This window comes from Primulina tabacum, chromosome 12 (genome assembly GCF_025594145.1).
Source record: "Primulina tabacum isolate GXHZ01 chromosome 12, ASM2559414v2, whole genome shotgun sequence".
In the NCBI taxonomy this organism is placed as follows: domain Eukaryota; kingdom Viridiplantae; phylum Streptophyta; class Magnoliopsida; order Lamiales; family Gesneriaceae; genus Primulina; species Primulina tabacum.
Window position 1 is genome coordinate 563,904 of NC_134561.1, and position 19,093 is coordinate 582,996.

Consider the following 19,093-nt stretch of genomic DNA (forward strand, 5'->3'; position numbering starts at 1 on the left):
ATGCAAAACTGCATTCTAGTCGCTAAGAACTTCAACAGTGTCCTGCAGCTCTTGAATCTGAGCATCAGTTTGTTCACTATACTGATTATGCTGGTGCACGAGTTGGTGATTTTGATCCTTGAGTATTTGGATCTTCTCAACAAGTGTATCACGTAACTTGATGAATTCTGCCAGCAGTCTCTTGGGAGGTTTCAAACTCTTCTTGAGTTCTCTTATTCCTCTCTTCTGCCTCATGCAGATAATGAGCATAACGTTGAACATCACCTCTCAAGTGTTCTGCTCGACGCTCTAATTCATCTTTGTCCAGCTCTAGGCAGTAGCTATGTTCCTTGAGTTTCTCTAGCTTCCTCTCTAAGCTTTTAATGTAATTACTCTGGTCAGTAATATCCTACATCCAAAACATGAGAGTGAAGTTTCAGAAATGATATCAAGAGTACAAGTCGAACTATAGACAATTACTTGAATGAACATGATCAGTAAGCCTATAACATTTAGTAGAAGAAAATAGCTCAAAAATTTTTTAATATCAGAATGGCCTGAAAAATTTACTAAAAATCCTTCACATCAAGAACATGAAGTGTACCAAGTTTGGTGCAAAAATACTAAGCCGTTTGGAAATGAAAATTCCTCAAAGTTTCAAAAATCTGGAAAATTTTACGGAAATGATGATATCCCTATATAAACGAAGGATTTTGGGGTTCGTCGGCGGTGCTAGAACAAAATTTTCATTTTAGGTTAGGTTCTCCTCGTCGAGAGCTTTCCAACGCATACTTTTAATAGTAAAAATTCCTCGTGGATCAAAAGTTATGGCCGTTTGAAGTTTGCGCGAAAAACACCTCAACTTCCATGCCATTTTGCAAGGTCTACTGCATGCGCCTACTGGAATTCGCGGTCTACTGCAATTCTGATGCTACTGCAATCAGTCTGCTGCTTTTCCAGCATTTTTTGCTGCTTTCCAGCACTGTTAGAACCAGTCTGCTGCATTCTGAGTCTACTGACCTAGTCTTCTGCATTCAGACCTACTGGTTTCCATCTACTGGTTCTGGTTTCGGGCTACTCGTTTGATACTACTGTTTTCGGTCTACTTTTTTTTTTCTACTCATTTAGGACATGCTGCTTATTTCAAACATGCTGCTGAAACACTCAGAGCTCTACTGTATTCTGATTTGTTTCCCTTACTGATTTTTCCCAACTGTACGTAGTTAGTCAATATTTTCAGTAGTCTATTACAGTAGTTAATTTTCAGAAGTCTATTACAGTAATTTTTAGGACTTATTTTCAGAAGTCTATCAGAACTTATTATTTCTAGTTCCTCCTCCCCAGATTATGAAACCTGGTTTGCTCTGATACCACTTCAATGTCACGCCCCGGGACGGGGGTTGGTTGACATCGGCGTTGCTCTCAAATTTACATTCGAAAACAACAAGCCTTAGAAGTACAAAATTCAGAAACCAGTCTTTTCATTTATAATACGAAATAATTCATTGTCAGATACAAACTCGAATCACTAATGTTTTACAGTGGAAATGTAAAACAGACATAACATTGCTTCTACAGATGCAGCGGAAAAACATAATTTAAAACTGAATAACAGTCTTCTTCTTCACCATCCCCAAAACTGATTCTGCTCCTTTTCTTCTAACCTTTCTTCATCGTTCTTATCTGAGATTTTTTGATGGGTGAGTGATATGGTTGTCACTCAGTAAGCGGAGCGGGAATAACTCCCAGTTTTAAAAACCATTTTTAACAGAAACAGTAAAACGAATAATATACAGAAATTCTTATTTTCATAACAAAAATCGGTATTCAATATTCAGTATTCAGTATTCAATAATCAGTAATCAGTATTCAGAAATCAGAAATTTAACAAGTAAGCACTGAGCACGTTCGTGAATTTCATGGCTAAAATGATATCAGTCCCCTATATGTTCTCTCCTCTAAGGGGTGAGGCCAGTAATCAGTAATCAGTAATCAGTAATGTTCAGAATATAAATTCCTACAATTAGTTCACTAGGTTTCAGTGCTTCAAAATTCAGATATCAGAAATCGATCATACAGAAACTTTGCTTTAAAACATAAATCATCAAACTGGATTCAAGACACTATACATAAGCCCACTTACGGTAATTTGCTGGAGAGTTTCGGTTGAAGTCTGGAAACAGGCTTGCTCTCGCTACTGGTTTCTACTGCCCGAAAATAAGCACCCTCTTATCTCAAATATTTCAAGTGATAACTCAAGATTTGTCTAACACCAATTCAGAGGTTTGAGGGTGTTAAATATAGGCAAAATTCTTACTGTTAGCCTCCCAATTAATGGCCATAATCTGTCATTAACAATCTTTATTCCGTGTTAAATGCTTCAAATACAAGTCATGGGCTGAATTAGTAACTGTCTGCTGGAATTTCGTGCTGTTGCTGCTGGATTTTATCTGTGGTTTGCTGCTGGATTCTAATCTGCTGGAAAAATACCAGCTTCTGAAATATTAGCTTCTGCTGGAATTTTGCATTGCTGCTGGAATGCTGGAAATTCGGGTTCTCACAAGTTCAGATAATTTTGTTTATAAATCAGTAGCGTGTGTGGTTGCATTTGTGTGTTATGTTGATTCAACATCTCCAAGAGACAAAATGGTGAGAACAATAATTGTCTTTCGTGGGTCTTAGATGTTAGAGTAGGTGTTCAGCAAGTCAACTTCTAGTTGAGTTTTATTGACTTTTGTGTAAAAACAAATTTTATTTTAATAATATTTTATAGTTTTATCCGATTATGACATTTACTTTATTTGTTTATCCATGCAAGCTAAATAGATAAATAACTTGAATATACCATAGTACTATGAGGTCGTACATATGATAATGATCAAGAAATTCAATTATAAGTTACTGTATATTTTAAAATGTGTTCCAAGTCGATTTAGCCGTCTAAAATAAGGATAAAAGTCGCTCAAGCTTGAGACTAACATTTATGATGTGGTGTATAATGTTTCATTGGTAGAGTCATGGAGATATCAAAACATACAAATGAGTGATCATATGATTAATCACCTAACAACTCTCACTCGAACTTTTCAAGTGGTTATCATTTATCGAGTGGATAAGTCCGCAGTTATAATTGTATATTATTAGTCATTTGATATGAGACCACATGGAGGTTCTATATATTAGAAATGCACTTTGATTCGTTTACCGACTTCACGAGAATCCTCAGATGGTGAGTTTGGTTGTAGTTTCGACATACGTAGGAGCCAATACATTAAAGATGGGATTCACTGCTCACTTATGGGTGTAGATATCATATGTATCATATGTGATCTGATGAATTAATAGTGCAAGAAATCTCTGGCCAGAGTAAGACACATGCTTTATAAAAAGGTGTTTCCTTAGCAATGTCACTATGATTACTCAAACATAATCATATAATTATCTAATTGATATGCAAATCTTGATATACCAAGAGATTCAATCGAGATATATTTATTGAATGGATCATACTGTACGCTAACCGCAACTTATTGGTTCTTGCAGACAATTTTAATGATACCTAATAGATCATGGAATGATACTACTAGACGCTCTTATCATGATCTGATGGATGCAGCCAGAAGTTCTTCTAATCAAAGAGTTGTTGCACATAATGAAGCTAATTAGAGTACAATTTTATAATAAATAAACTTTGTTTCGAATCACATGAGTTGTGAACTCATGACTAGTTGTATATCTGAATCATTGATGATCACACAAGTATTGAATTTTGTGTTTCTATTGAGATTATCAAATTCAATTTGTTGAATTTGGTTATTTAGTTTGATGATGATCAAACTTATAAAGGAGTTTATTAGAAGATTTCATATTTGAAAGTTGTGAAAGTTAGTTTTTGATTGTTAATTTTGTGAAGAGAATATAACTGTTTAATTTAGTGAAGGAGTTCCAAAATAGGAAAATGTCAAAATGAATTAATGGCAAATTTTGATATTATTAATTTTCACTTTGCATCATAATAGCAAGATTTTTACCCCCGTCACATCAATGATACTTGATCGTCAATCGAAATTATGATGAGATCATAATTATTTAATTAATAAATTTATAATATGCTAATTAAATATTGATTATTACTTTTAAGTACAAAGTCAAATCCCCCAAGGAATATTCTAGAAGCACATAGAATTAATCAATTAAATAATAGTTTAGTTATATCATATATTGTTAAAAACTGAAAATACTACAGGTGACATTTTACAAGGGAGAAATACTCAAACTTGGAGTGTTCTAGAAGAATTAAAATTCAATAATTGAAAGATAATAAATATGTGTAATCAAAAATTGATAACACCCAACACAATCAAAATCTCAAGAAAATATGGTCTTGATTATCTATTCTCTCTCCCTCATCTCAACTGCTCGACCACCACCCTGTAAAGGGAAGCGCACGGCCGATCACTACCATCCACCACGCTCAGCCGCCGGATTCCGGTGTCTTCCAACGACTAATCTCAAGTCAAAATCGTTTAGATTTTTGGTACAATTTAAACTAGAAATTCAGTATTCGATCGTAGACCTGGTTAAGTGAATGAAGAATGAAGTTTTTCCAATTGATTGTTCATATGGACAAACAATGTAAGGCCCGAGAAATTTATCCTGTTAATTTGAAATGATTTAGTGATTAATTGATGTGATTATAGACGGAATGAATCAGACCGGGAAAGACGAGAAAAGACGCGAAATATGTGCAAGGGATATGCCATCCGCGCACATGCGCGATCTGGTGCGCACACATGCTCGGGTTTGACAGAAGACCCCGCACATATGCGCGGCGTGAGGGCGCGCATATGCACGAGGTGTCCAGTAGCCAAGGAGCTATAACAGAACATTGCGCGCACATGCGCGACGTAAGCCGCGCACATGCGCGACGTAAGCCGCGCACATGCGCGAGGTAGGCAGAGAGTTGGGCGCACATGCGCGGGGTGAAGTCGCGCATATGCGCGAGTGGAAGAATGCCGAGACAGTAGGTCTCGCGCATATGCGTGAGTAGAGGACGCGCATATGCGCGAACTGATAAATATTCGGACAGAACTCTCGGCGCATATGCGCGGGTTTTGGGCGCGCATATGCGCGAGTCATGCAGAATGAAAAATCGCCACTTGCCCCTTAATCATGCAACGTGTATATATATATATATATACCAGCCTATGTTCCTTCAGATGGATTAGGGAGAGAGACGAGAGCTTCAGGGGAAAGTTTAGCTTATTTGTACTGCAAATTTTGATCGTGCAAAATCCATCTGTCCGAATTGTAATCCGAGTACAGTACTGTGTTCCTATCGAAGACAGCTACAACAGGACGTAAGTGTTATTGAATTCTGATATCGTTTGATATTATGATATTGGGGGAATTGTGATTTGACTGATATTATGTGTTCTATATATACTGCTCAGTATATAATTGAAGTCAGATCGAAGAATGGACTGTTTATGTAATTGTTATAATTTTCGGAAATGATATGACTGAGATTGTACAGAATTGAGATTATGATCTGGTATTGTTAATGATTATAAGTTGTACCGATATTGATTATGAATTCTAGTATTATATCTGTGATGTTGAGACTGATGGGGTTATCGAGACTGCATTGTTATACCGTCGAAACATCAGTAAATTGATATTGATCAGATTCAGTAGTGATTTCGATTATATCATGATATCGTCGATATGGATTAGATTGTATCTTGATTCGATATTGATCAGATTATGTTTGATTTGAGTATTGATCAGAATAGATTTTGAATTGAGTTGCATATTGAGATTGTGCCTATGCGATATTGTATTTCAGATTGATATGGACATATTTGACTTCGAGACTTCGACTTCGTCATACCGCGAAGACAAAGGTATAAATTTATGTTGATGTGGGATTGCACAACTCGAGTCCGATTGACTTGAGTTTCCCAAAATCACATACTTTACTTTATTGCATCGATATTTGCAATTGTATGAGGTTGATACCTTTGATTTATTGATTTATGTATTGAGTCATTAAGCGGATACGCCTAATTGTGAATGAGTAATCTTGTGACAGTAGTGCCGGATAGTGATGGAATCGTCACTGGCACATTGCACATTGTCACATGATAGGATATTGGTGAAAATGCCAAAGTCTGTGACGATTAGGTCAAGACACCGGACGTTTGGCTATATCGGAGTGGATAGAATTGGAGTTTCTTCTATTACTGGTGTTCGATATGGAAAGAGCCAAAGTCCGTGAATAAGAACATACCACCACCCCGATCGGGAGTGTAGGTGGGTGTATGTTCTTATTCCGATCGGGATCCCTAGATTAGAACTGAGTCGAGTATGAGTCTGAGAATCACGGAGAGTGATTCATTGCTTGATATGGAATTATGTTCCTGATGATGGTATATGTTTAGAATATAATTTATTCTTGATATTGATTCATGTTTAGAATTATAATACATGTGATGAATATTTGATTCATGTTCGGATTTTGATACATGTTATGAATGTTTATTTCATGCTTTTATATTGTTTATATGAAAGGCATGTATACATGATTTATACTGGGAATGTAATTCTAACCGGAGTTATCCGGCTGTTGTCTTGTTTGTATGTGTGCATGACAACAGGTGGGACAGGATCAGAGTCAAGACAAGAAGAGAGAGAGATCATGATTAGAGTGGAGACTACGGACTTGGATTAAAGATAGGGTTGAACACTTGATAATTAGTTGTTAAACATTAGTTTTTATTGAATGTATATTGTACAGGACTTGTACTTTATTTATATGAATCTGTATATTAGTTAGATTCCATTACGTTCCGCAATTAAAGAAATTTTTTTATGACCCAAATTACTTGAATTAATAAATTGATCCTAATGATGATTAAGAATTGAATTAGAGTTCGGATCCCCACAACATGTGGTATCAGAGCATTAGGTTCCAGAACAATAGGTTCTAGAACTGTAGGTTTTTGAGACTGAGATAGAAGCTAGTGAGCGGGGTAGAATGTGTTTTCTTTCCTTGCATGTGATTGCTAGCATGTGATGTATTATAATGTTGAATTACATTGTATATGTTAATATTGCAGTATGTTTTACTGTTTTGGAATATACATGTTACCTGAATATCTGAGTTGATTTGGTAATGTGTATTATTTGGAAATGAGTCAGAACCAATTCTCGATCAGAGGTAAGCTGATCGGAAAGGGATTGAGACGGATTTGTCTCATGTGATTGCTAACTCTTGTGATAATCAGATATACCTCCGAGAAGAATTCGAGAATCAGGTAGTACTTCGATTGATCAGATAGATGTGTCAGAAACTCCGATGGAAATACAGTTGAAACAGTTTCAGTCATTTCAACCGCCGATTCTGAGAGATACTGAGACATCTGATGATTGTGAGAATTGGTTAGATGATATAGAGATATTGTTTGATTCACTTGAGTATCCAGACGAACGGAGAATTAAACTAGTGCCCAACCAATTACACGACGTCGCAAGGAGTTGGTGGATTACGACCAAAAGAGTATTAGAACAGCGTGGTACGGTAATTACGTGGGAAATCTTTAGAGCTGAATTCTATCGAAGATTTTTATCAGTTTCGTACCGAGAGGACAAGAAAGCAGAGTTTGAGAATTTGAAACAGGGCCAACTGAATATTGAAGAATATGTTGCTAAATTCTCTACTTTATTACGTTTTGCTCCTCTTATAGCTGGGAATGATGAAGCTGTAGCGGATCAGTTCATCAACGGATTGAATGCTGAGATATCTTCCTTGGTAAAGGTAGAGCGACCCCAGCATTTTGGTGATGCTTTGAATAAAGGAAAGAGAGCTGAGGCAAGTTTGAGTCGACAACAAGGGAGGTTGGATGTGATCCAACCCCAGACACAGCAATCCCCTCTCAGATTTGATAGTGGCAGTACAAGTGGGAAGCCAGATTTGTTGAAAGCTCGAAAGAAACAGTTGAAGAAATTAGGGAGCGGACCGAGCGGTTCATCTAGCTCCAGTGGTTCTAGCTCAAGTTATACTGGAGTTTATTGCAGGACTTGCGGAGGAAGACGTTCCACAGAGCAATGCCAAGGAGTATTTGGTAGTTGCCATATCTGCCGACAGTCAGGACATTTTGCTAGAGTTTGTCCACAGAGAGGTTCCCGAAGATTTCAGGGAGCAGAATCATCTGGTTGTAGTGACCTGAGGAACAGATCCAGGATGCACTTGATGATGTAGTGACAGGTATCTGTTCTTTTATGATTTCTGTTGCATATGTATTGGGAGATTCTCGTACATCTTATACATGATTTCTGAGTGAATTGCATTGATGTATGCTTTATTCTATTGGGTCTGTACATACTGTAGTATTGATTTCTTTATCTTTTGGGGGAAAGATTGATACTAGTGAATTCTGTAAATATCGTATACTGCAGTGAAGTGAGAATGAGATTGAGTTATACTGTGTTGTACCTGTGTGGTCTGATTTTGACTGCATTATTGATATTGATGTGTTGACAAGTACAGAACTATTGTAGATTCTTGCCAGGAGATGGTAAGATTCGGACCTGAAATGGCCGAAGAATGAATAATACAAGGTAAGGATTTTCGATTTAGAATTCCTTTGATATCTGTATTATTTATGACTCGATGATTATCGAAAGGAATGGAGTAATTCCTTATGTATTTAGTGGATTACTGAAACTGAGTGTATCATGGAATGATTTGTCAGCAGCAGGAGAATTGCTAAAGTCTTCCTAGCTGAGATTCCAGGTTTGCTTTATATCAGGGATAGTGATTTCAGCCTTGACTTGATATCAGGTACTGTTCCTATTGTTAGAATTCCATACAGAATGATGTTGATTGAATTGGAAGAATTGAAATATCAGTCAGAAGATTTATTGCCTGAGAATTAGAGTTACATCTGATTGTGCGTTTCTCTGTAAAATACTTCAGTTCTGTTTATCAGTTCAGTTATGGGCGGATGAATTCTATGTTCAGAGGTATTCTGATGATTTTATGCCGTTTATCTATGATATTTTGATATACTTGTGGCATATGACTGACTGAATTGAATACCTTGTATTGAATGATCTGAGAACTGAAATTGGTTTATACAGAAATTGTTCAGATATGAGTTTTGACTGAAACAGATTGTATTTGTGGGATGTAATATCCGATTATAGTATACCGATTGATCTTGACACAGTTGAGGTCGTGATCAGTGACTGAGGACGACACCGATGGCAGAAAAGTTAGAAATTCATATTTGTCTGCGGTTAGCAAATTATGATATGTGACTATTGTTGTGAAATTGCTTGAGAATTGTTATTATTCTAAAACAGTATTAAAGACAGATTATATTTTTTGGGGGACATTACATCCGAAGATGATATAGCAGTTGATCTAAACAACGTCGAAGATGTGATACAGATTATTGGGAACCGTTGAGAGTATATACAGTTCAAGCCGAATCAGAGCTAAACTCGCGAATTAAAGCAGTTCAGAAGTTTGATCAGAATATCAGGTAGGTGATACTGTATTGTATGTGAATAACCGACTTGTTTGTGCCGAATATTTCGAATCTAAAACGACAGGTATGATCATAAATGCGCCATCTTTAATTCAATATTTATTCTGATGATAGAAAAATGTAGACTGACTTAAACTGACTGATGTTAGGAAAACAGATGAAATCAGTCGTAACAGAATTTGTACTGAAATGTCTAAATTGTCGACAGGGGAAAACAGGAGATTGGTTATATCGATTATCGATTCTTAGAATAGAAATGGGAGTACATTTCTATAGATTCGTAATAAAACTACCGAAATCTTTTCAAGACTGGGATGCGATGTGATCGTTATTAATAGATTGCGTGAATTTGCATATATTATTTGTACATGAAGACTTACGGATATGACCAGTCGATGTAGATTTATGTCAAAAAAGAGGATAGATTGTACTGAATGCCAAAGTTGATTATATCAGACTGTGATTTTCGTTTGATTTTGTACTTTTGGCAGAGTATACAATAAACTCTTTCACTTATCGTCTATAGATCGACAGATAGTTGAAGCAACTATCCTGGAACTGGAGGATATCCAGGAACTGTAGTGCTGGATGTTAGCACTGGTTGACATGATGTATTGTCACTTGTAAATTATTGTATAACGATAGTTATCGAATGAGTATGGAGATAGCATCATTCGAGGCATTGTACAGTAAAAACTGCAGATTGTCTTCGTATGGGGATTATATCTCGGTGATACCTGAGATTGGATTTGATAGGATCACAGATATGAAAAAGAAATTGAAACTGATTCAGAAGAGAATAAAGACAGCTCAGAATAAATAGACTGAATATGTCAACGTCGGATGATGACTGTTGATATTTAAGGTTGAAGATTGAATATTAACCCTTGATTAAAATTACCAGATTGATAGGAGATGATAGTATTGATTTGTTATAAGTTGTTAATTGGTATATACAGATGTTGTATAGCCAGTATTGTAAGATTGATTCTATCATCAGTTATTCGAGTGGTATTATGAGATTATACTTCTTGAAGCATTATTCCATATTGAAATCAGAATCAGCAGAAGAAAGATGATTCAGGATAAAACTATTCCGTTGTTGGAAGTTCAAAGGAATGGGTAGGGTAGTGAAGAAGCTATTTGCTGAATGGAATCTGAAATGAGATAAAGATTCTGGAAGTAGTTCATTAAAGTGAGTTTTCTGATTAACTTCCGGTATACATTTCTTCCGGGTTGATATGATTACCTGTGATATGATCTGATTGCCTAAGATTTCGAGGACGAAATCGAATCTTAGGGGGGGAGAAATGTAAGGCCCGAGAAATTTATCATGTTAATCTAAATGATTTAGTGATTAATTGATGTGATTATAGACGGAATGAATCAGACCGGGAAAGACGAGAAAAGACGCGAAATATGTTCGAGGGAGATGCCATCCGCGCACATGCGCGATCTGGTGCGCACACATGCGCGGGCTTGACAGAAGACCCCGCGCATATGCGCGGCGTGAGGGCGCGCATATGCGCGAGGTGTCCAGTAGCCAATGAGCTATAACAGAACATTGTGCGCACATGCACGACGTGAGCATCGCACATGCGCGAGGTAGGCAGAGAGTTGGGCGCACATGCGCGGGGTGAAGTCGCGCATATGCGCGAGTAGTAGAATGCCGAGACAGTAGGTCTCGCGCATATGCGCGAGCTGATAAATATTCGGACAGAACTCTCGGCGCATATGCGCGGGGCTTGGGCGCGCATATGCGCGAGTCATGCAGAATGAAAAATCGCCACTTGCCCCTTAATCATGCAACGTGTATATATATATATATACCAGCCTATGTTCCTTCAGATGGATTAGGAAGAGAGACGAGAGCTTCAGGGGAAAGTTTAGCTTATTTGTACTGCAAATTTTGATCGTGCAAAATCCGTCCGTCCAAATTGTAATCCGAGTACAGTACTGTGTTCCTATCGAAGACAGCTACAACAGGACGTAAGTGTTATTGAATTCTGATATCGTTTGAAATTATGATATTGGGAGAATTGTGATTTGACTGATATTATGTGTTCTATATATACTGCTCAGTATATAATTGAAGTCAGATCGAAGAATGGACTGTTTATGTAATTGTTATAATTTTCGGAAATGATATGACTGAGATTGTACAGAATTGAGATTATGATCTGGTATTGTTAATGATTATAAGTTGTACCGATATTGATTATGAATTCTGGTATTATATCTGTGATGTTGAGACTGATGGGGTTATCGAGACTGCATTGTTATACCGTCGAAACATCAGTAAATTGATATTGATCAGATTCAGTAGTGATTTCGATTATATCGTGATATCGTCGATATGGATTAGATTGTATCTTGATTCGATATTGATCAGATTATGTTTGATTTGAGTATTGATCAGAATAGATTTTGAATTGAGTTGCATATTGAGATTGTGCCTATGCGATATTGTATTTCAGATTGATATAGACAGATTTGACTTCGAGACTTCGACTTCGTCAGACCGCGAAGACAAAGGTATAAATTTATGTTGATGTGGATTGCACAACTCGAGTCCGATTGACTTGAGTTTCCCAAAATCACATACTTTACTTTATTGCATCGATATTTGCAATTGTATGAGGTTGATACCTTTGATTTATTGATTTATGTATTGAGTCATTAAGCGGATATGCCTAATTGTGAATGAGTAATCTTGTGACAGTAGTGCCGGATAGTGATGGAATCGTCACTGGCACATTGCACATTGTCACAAGATAGGATATTGGTGAAAATGCCAAAGTCTGTGACGATTAGGTCAAGACACCGGACGTTTGGCTATATCGGAGTGGATAGAATTGGAGTTTCTTCTATTACTGGTGTTCGATATGGAAAGAGCCAAAGTCCTGTGAATAAGAACATACCACCACCCCGATCGGGAGTGTAGGTGGGTGTATGTTCTTATTCCGATCGGGATCCCTAGATTAGAACTGAGTCGAGTATGAGTCTGAGAATCACGGAGAGTGATTCATTGCTTGATATGGAATTATGTTCCTTATGATGGTATATGTTTAGAATATAATTTATTCTTGATATTGATTCATGTTTAGAATTATAATACATGTGATGAATATTTGATTCATGTTCGGATTTTGATACATGTTATGAATGTTTATTTCATGCTTTTATATTGTTTATATGAAAGGCATGTATACATGATTTATACTGGGAATGTAATTCTCACCGGAGTTATCCGGCTGTTGTCTTGTTTGTATGTGTGCATGACAACAGGTGGGAGAGGATCAGGGTCAAGACAAGAAGAGAGAGAGATCATGATTAGAGTGGAGACTACGGACTTGGATTAAAGATAGGGTTGAACACTTGATAATTAGTAGGGATGGCAATTTTCCCCGCGGTTTCGGGGCTCCGCGGGGAAAACCCGAAATGGGACGGGTTCGGGGATATGTTAATGGGTTTGGTTTCGGGTTCGGGGATTTTTAAAAATCCCCGAAATATATTAGGACGGGTTTGGGAATCCTATCCCCATACCAAACCCTCCCAAACCCGCCCCGATAACATATATATATACGTATACAGTTATATATCTATATATATATAAATACAGTAATATATATATTATATAAAAAAGTATATACAGTAATATATATATATATATATATATAAATACAATAATATATTCGGGTATTTCAAACGGGTTCGGGGACGGGGACGGGGATTTTATCCCCGCGGGTTCGGGGATGGGGATTCCCCGATAAGGTAGATCCGGGGATGGGTGCGGGGATGGGAGCGGGGATATAATTAGGAGACGGGGATGGGGATGACAAACCCGCCCCCGCCCCGTCCCATTGCCATCCCTAATAATTAGTTGTTAAACCTTAGTTTTTATTGAATGTAGATTGTACAGAACTTGTACTTTATTTATACGAATCTGTATATTAGTTAGATTCCATTACGTTCCGCAATTAAAGAAATTTTTTTATTACCCAAATTACTTGAATTAATAAATTGATCCTAATGATGATTAAGAATTGAATTAGCGTCCGGGTCCCCACATACAAGAAGATTTGTTACCTCTTAAACACCACACGATAGTTAAAGCCGCGCGTAAATCACTATAGATAAATTATTTAAACATCATATGAATGGAATTAGAATCATACGACAATCATTTACGTTTTGATTGTAAAAACTTTAAATTTTCGTTGTATCTTGTGTACGAGAAACGGTATACCAAACATTGAATTGGCTAGAATTTCTAAGTTTTGATAAATCGGTAAATGCTTGATCTCATATAATTACAAAGATATCCTCAATCTCATTAATTCTTCACATAACTATTAGCCAATCTAAGAACTATTGGTGATATATTAAAATTAAATTAGCATGACTAGATCACTTGGATACAACCAACCCACATTCTTAATATATTGTGGTTAGAGGAGCTTTTTAGACCACAATAACGAGGTAATATTTTATTGTCAAATCATATCAAGAAAAGGTCAGGCTGTGGTACCTTAACTTTGAAGAAGAGAATCATGTCAAATCAAATATATATATTATTCTTAATACATTGATTAGTTGTGTTCAATTGAGGACCCGAATTAGATTTCCTTAATCACTTTCCATTGTGTATATAATCTCTTGCATCTTGATCATTGGTTGTATGCCTCGACACGAGAATTCGGCACGTGGATATTTCGACTGTCGGATGATTGCCACGTGGATGGTACATATCTTTAGTCTAAATGCTAATGGAATGAATACTAAGGATTAAAGTTAATTAATGCTTATACATATTTTAATGATAATGAGGGGCTAATGGAGTTGTACATGTCGGACAAAAGTTGTGAGGAGTCCACGTGAAGCTCCACTTTTTGCTTTACTTTTGCCATATTATAATAAAGATATTAATTAATATACACTTTAGAATAAATAAGGAATTTTTTAAATTAGTAATGCTACCAAGAATATTATTTCTTTTAATTAATTATATATATTTATATATTAACAATGGCTGTTTTTTATCATTATTATTTCTAAACAACAACTAATATTGCATCAGCTAGACTCTGAATTATCATTTTCTTCGTAACAATGACATGACTTTAATGTGTCGGTTGCATGTCTAATACATCAGTTCCAATTGAAAAAATTTAAAAAAATTCAAAATAAAAGATACAAAACTTAAGACAATTATTATATACAAGATTTTAAAAAATTCAAAATGAGAAACATATAGAATGAAAAAATTGCAATATATATGAGTAGGTGGAACAACTATTTATGTTTGAAAAGCTTGGATAAAAGATTTTAGAGCACTAACCTTAAGGTCAAGCAAGCATTAAGCACACTCAAAACATATATAATATGGTTATTTGATTGGTTGTCTCAATATTATTATATATTATGAGCTATACTATATATATATATATATATATATATATATTCTCATTTTGATCATGTATTTTAATTATATATCTTTTGAGCTTTTATCAAGACATTCAGTGGATTTTCATGTGGATTGCAAATAAATCGAGATTATAAAATTTCAACCTTCCTGAATTTTCTTCTCTATGACCCTACAAAATATCTTTTTTCAGCTTTGTCACGATTCCTTCATAACTTTTTTTTTAATGTAAAATTATAAAATATTAAAAGGTGAATTTCAATTGTCACACACAAAATAAATATAGTGGAGATGGATTCAAATTACCCAAAAACAATCATCGATCAAATTACCCATTCCGAATAATATGATTAACTTACAGAGATAAATGTATATACCATATATAATTCATGTCAGATACATTCAAATTCCAAGAAATGAAATGAAGTTAAAATCTATATTTATTCAAAATACCTCTTTACGCATGTTAATTCGACTTATATCTCAACAATCCTAATGGATTATGAAATGCAAATCAACTTCAATCAGCCAATGGATTTCTTCAAAATCAAGATGATGAATAAAAGCAGACCTCAGATTATTAGGAAAGAAAATCGGAACAGAGTCTACTTCGAGTTTAACATTGATAAAAGAAACGTTTTACAAACACAAATGGAGGACACCAGCGCGCCTTGTTTAAAATCATAAAATTTTGACAAAGCTGCAGATTTAAATTATGTTCTGGTAATGAGGATAAATTTGGAATTAAGGAAAACAAAATAGAGATTCTACAACCTCAAAATACAGGTCAAGCACAAGTTTTCTTCACTTGAAGCACTTCGCATCCAAGAGAGGCTCGCCTTCGAAAGGTTCAGCATCTTCAATCATCTGACTGACACGTTCCTTTTGAGCTTCATCGTTGATATCCACCTTAGTCCACTCATATAGTTCCATGTCGTAACATTCGTCGAGCACAAACTTAGGAATTTCTGTACCGCGGAAAAGCCACAATCCCTTCACTTTGAATGGGCCTTCCGAACCAATGATCAACATCTTCCCGAACGCATATTTGCGAACCAAGTCCATTCGTTGAAGAAATCCACTAACCTTGTTCAAAGTGACAAAGGAGACTGTGTTTTCATCATTGTATTTGTAGTCACAGAACCAAAGAGAGTACCCCTCAGGATCATACATGTCCCAAAAACCTGAAGATCAAGAAAAGCATGAGCACTGAACTAAACTGGTAGCTGAGCTTAAGTTTAAATGCACCCAATTATGAGAAATGCATCAGATCCTATCTCTGTCTCTGATCTATATTGGTTGTCTACAGCAACTTGGAGAGTACACAAAATATACGACCTTTGTCAAGATTCAAGATAACCCCATCACAACTAATCCAATTAGCAGTAGCTACATAAAGGAAAGGGAATGATTAACCCTAAGAAGCAGAAATTAAGCACAGACCATTTAAAACTAATAGACATTCCAAAACCGACAAAAAACAACGTTTATCTTACATCAACACACTCTCTCATAAACATTGTAATCAAGGTTGATCATCAGCGACTACGACAAGATCAAGGAACAAAAAATTATGCCATGACCCACTCGAAGTATAGAACACAAGGAAAGATGCAAGCCAATCAGCTTCGAATTCTCAAACTGCCCCTAGCAAAAAGTTTATACAAAGAAGGGAAGCATAGCTTGATATGATTAATTCGGGGTGGCAACAGAAAAACTCGACACGAGAGGAGAGAGTAAATATTTCATATAGATGATAAAAATATCGATTTTTATTAACACATTAGCTTTTTAAATCAAAATGTTCAATGAAATTACCTTTTATGTCAACCTCACGGAAGTTGGTCTTGGTGTTTGAGTAAAGCCTCTTCCAATCATCTAATATCATCTTACTAGGAGGCAAAAGATCCAATGGGTTTTTGGGTTTTGGCTTGGGCACATCTTCCTCGGCTACTTCTTTAGGCTTCACTTCTTCAGTCTTAACCTCCTCCTTTGGCTCCTCCTTTGCCTTCTTGGGTTTAGCAAGTTCTTTTGGCTGCAAAGGCTTCTTGGAAGCAACAGGTGGGATAGATTCTGCTTGTTTAACATCACCCAGTAATTTCTGGAAATTTGGTTGGTTAACCAGGGTCCAAAAGTACCTCTCCAAATGTGGGAATTCTGATGTAAAGCTCTTGGTCAAGATAACCTTAAACCCATAAAACAGGTTACAAGTCATAACAATGTCAGCAAGGGTGACACCATGCCCGACCAAGTAGGTGTTAGAGGCAAGATGGGTGTTCAAAGCCTCCAGAGCTCTCTTTAATGCAGAAATGGCAATCTCTTCGGACTGCACAAAAGAAGGGAATAAAGTCATTAGAGCAACACCTATGGTAAAAAGATGCTGCCTAGGGTTATAACAAAGGAGTGAAACGAATGTAGGCTTGACATACTGGAGGAATATGTGGAGCATAACCAAGTCGTGGGTACAACCATCGGCCAATATTTGCGTCAATCTCGGTAGTAGAAAAGTCAATCCATTGCTCAATATGGCCCTGCCAAATCATGAAATTGAAAGGAATAGAATAAGAGAGTATGCTCAAGACACTAATATAGCTAGCGAATGACTGAAACATAAGGTAGTGACTTGTTGGGCTCTTAGTTGTACAAGTAAAATTGATTATAAAATTTTAAAATAAGTTTGTCGCACATATATTTCTTTGAGTATTATGTTTGTCGACGAGAGATTATTTCCAAAGTTGATGAAAACAAAAAGGTTTTAGAATGAAGAAATATCACTTGAATTGCCCACAAAAATTAATAATAGCCCAGGCATTTTTGTTCACACAAACGAAAATCAAGCCTTACATAGTCAATTAAAGAAGATCCATATAATGTGTTATCAGGCTTCAAACGAGTCACTGCATGACATAATCAACAAATGGGTCAGAGCATTGCGACTTGTGATGCAGTAAGAAGGGACCAAGATTAATCAGATACGGAATTACCATAGCGTGCAATTGCATTGCTTTCAAACAAAGCTCCATCAGGTGTTTCGAGCACAGGAACCTACAGAAAGGAAGCAAAGAATCAGAAACAGAGATAGATTTCCACAATTAAATCAATTTATTGCTATTTTATCATTACTTACCTTTCCAATAGGATTCATCTTAAGAAATTCCGGAGTTTTGTTAGATACACCAGGCTCAAAGTCCTTCGCAAGCTCCACCTTCACACCACTATACTCTGCTGCAATAAGTGCTTTCAAGGCATTTTTGTTTGCGCTAGTGGCATGCAAAACCTGTATAGAAGACCAAATAAGGTTAACATAATGAAATAAATCTGAAAAGGGTATGCTCCGAAACATACTTGCAACTACGTAAGCCAGGGACTGAGCAGTCAGCAGTTAGTTCATTCCAATCTTTAACAATTAATATTACTGGCAAAAAATGTAATAAAGCTTTATGACAGCATTTGCAAACATGTGGAGAATAAATAAGGTATCAAATCTATCATTTTAGTTTCTCAAATAACAAAAATGAAATATCCAGTCACAATTTACAACAATTGCCAAGACATTAAAAGGTTTAGTTCATTGGCATGAATGAAAGTATATGCAGCATAAAAACAAGGGTCGTAGAATCCTCCAAAAATCCAAATCTGGTAGGAATAAATATTTGTAAAGTCAAAAGTCAGTCCAAAATCTCAAAATCAGAGGTATGAAAAATCTTAATCAAGTTTCTGTCAAAACAAAAATCTTAATCAAGTGACCACATATATGAAGATACTGAAACGCCACAATTTATATAAGAATTCAATCTTCCCTAAATAAATCAGATCAAATGACGGGTAGTAACACGAAAAAGAAGAGGTAAACTGACCAAAGCCATTGCCTCGCTGGATTGGATTGCTCACTCTTCGAATCCTCGAAATTCTGGAAACCAAAACCAAAAATTAAATATTTTTTTGTCGTTAAATTTTCGTAAACTATGAGTTTAGCAGGAATTAAAAACAGAAACAAAACAAAAATCGTGAAGAAAAACGATTGGTTCACCTGTAGAGCGAAAAACCCAGAGGCAAAGTGCGACGAAGACCTAGAGTAAGATTTAGGGATTGTGAGGAAGTTGAGTAATTCAAGCATTTCAGCGCATCAATT

The 19,093-nt window shown here is 36.1% G+C and overlaps 1 protein-coding gene across 2 annotated transcripts; it reads right to left on the reverse strand.

Moving 5' to 3' along the window:
* Nucleotides 1-15,549: 15,549 nt before the first annotated feature.
* On the reverse strand, nt 15,550-19,093 carry LOC142520596 (elongation factor 1-gamma 2-like). Of its 2 annotated transcripts, XM_075623642.1 has the most exons (8): nt 18,992-19,093; nt 18,819-18,871; nt 18,089-18,238; nt 17,946-18,006; nt 17,806-17,858; nt 17,391-17,492; nt 16,780-17,287; nt 15,550-16,145 (listed from the first exon to the last, which is right to left on the reverse strand). In XM_075623642.1, exons 2-8 carry the CDS (start codon nt 18,825-18,827, stop codon nt 15,766-15,768), a joined length of 1,263 nt encoding a protein of 420 aa, XP_075479757.1. In that variant the 5' UTR covers nt 18,828-18,871; nt 18,992-19,093; the 3' UTR covers nt 15,550-15,765. The 2 variants fall into 2 exon arrangements, with proteins under 2 accessions (XP_075479757.1, XP_075479758.1); XM_075623643.1 differs by lacking the exon at nt 17,806-17,858.

What these genes read in the sequence shown, in the direction of transcription:
- LOC142520596 (XM_075623642.1), bottom strand. An exon ending in AGATGAATCCTATTGGAAAG is followed by an intron (nt 18,007 to 18,088) that starts GTAAGTAATGAT and finishes TCCTTTCTGTAG; the next exon opens with GTTCCTGTGCTCGAAACACC. An exon ending in CCGTGAGGTTGACATAAAAG is followed by an intron (nt 16,146 to 16,779) that starts GTAATTTCATTG and finishes CTTGATCTTCAG; the next exon opens with GTTTTTGGGACATGTATGAT.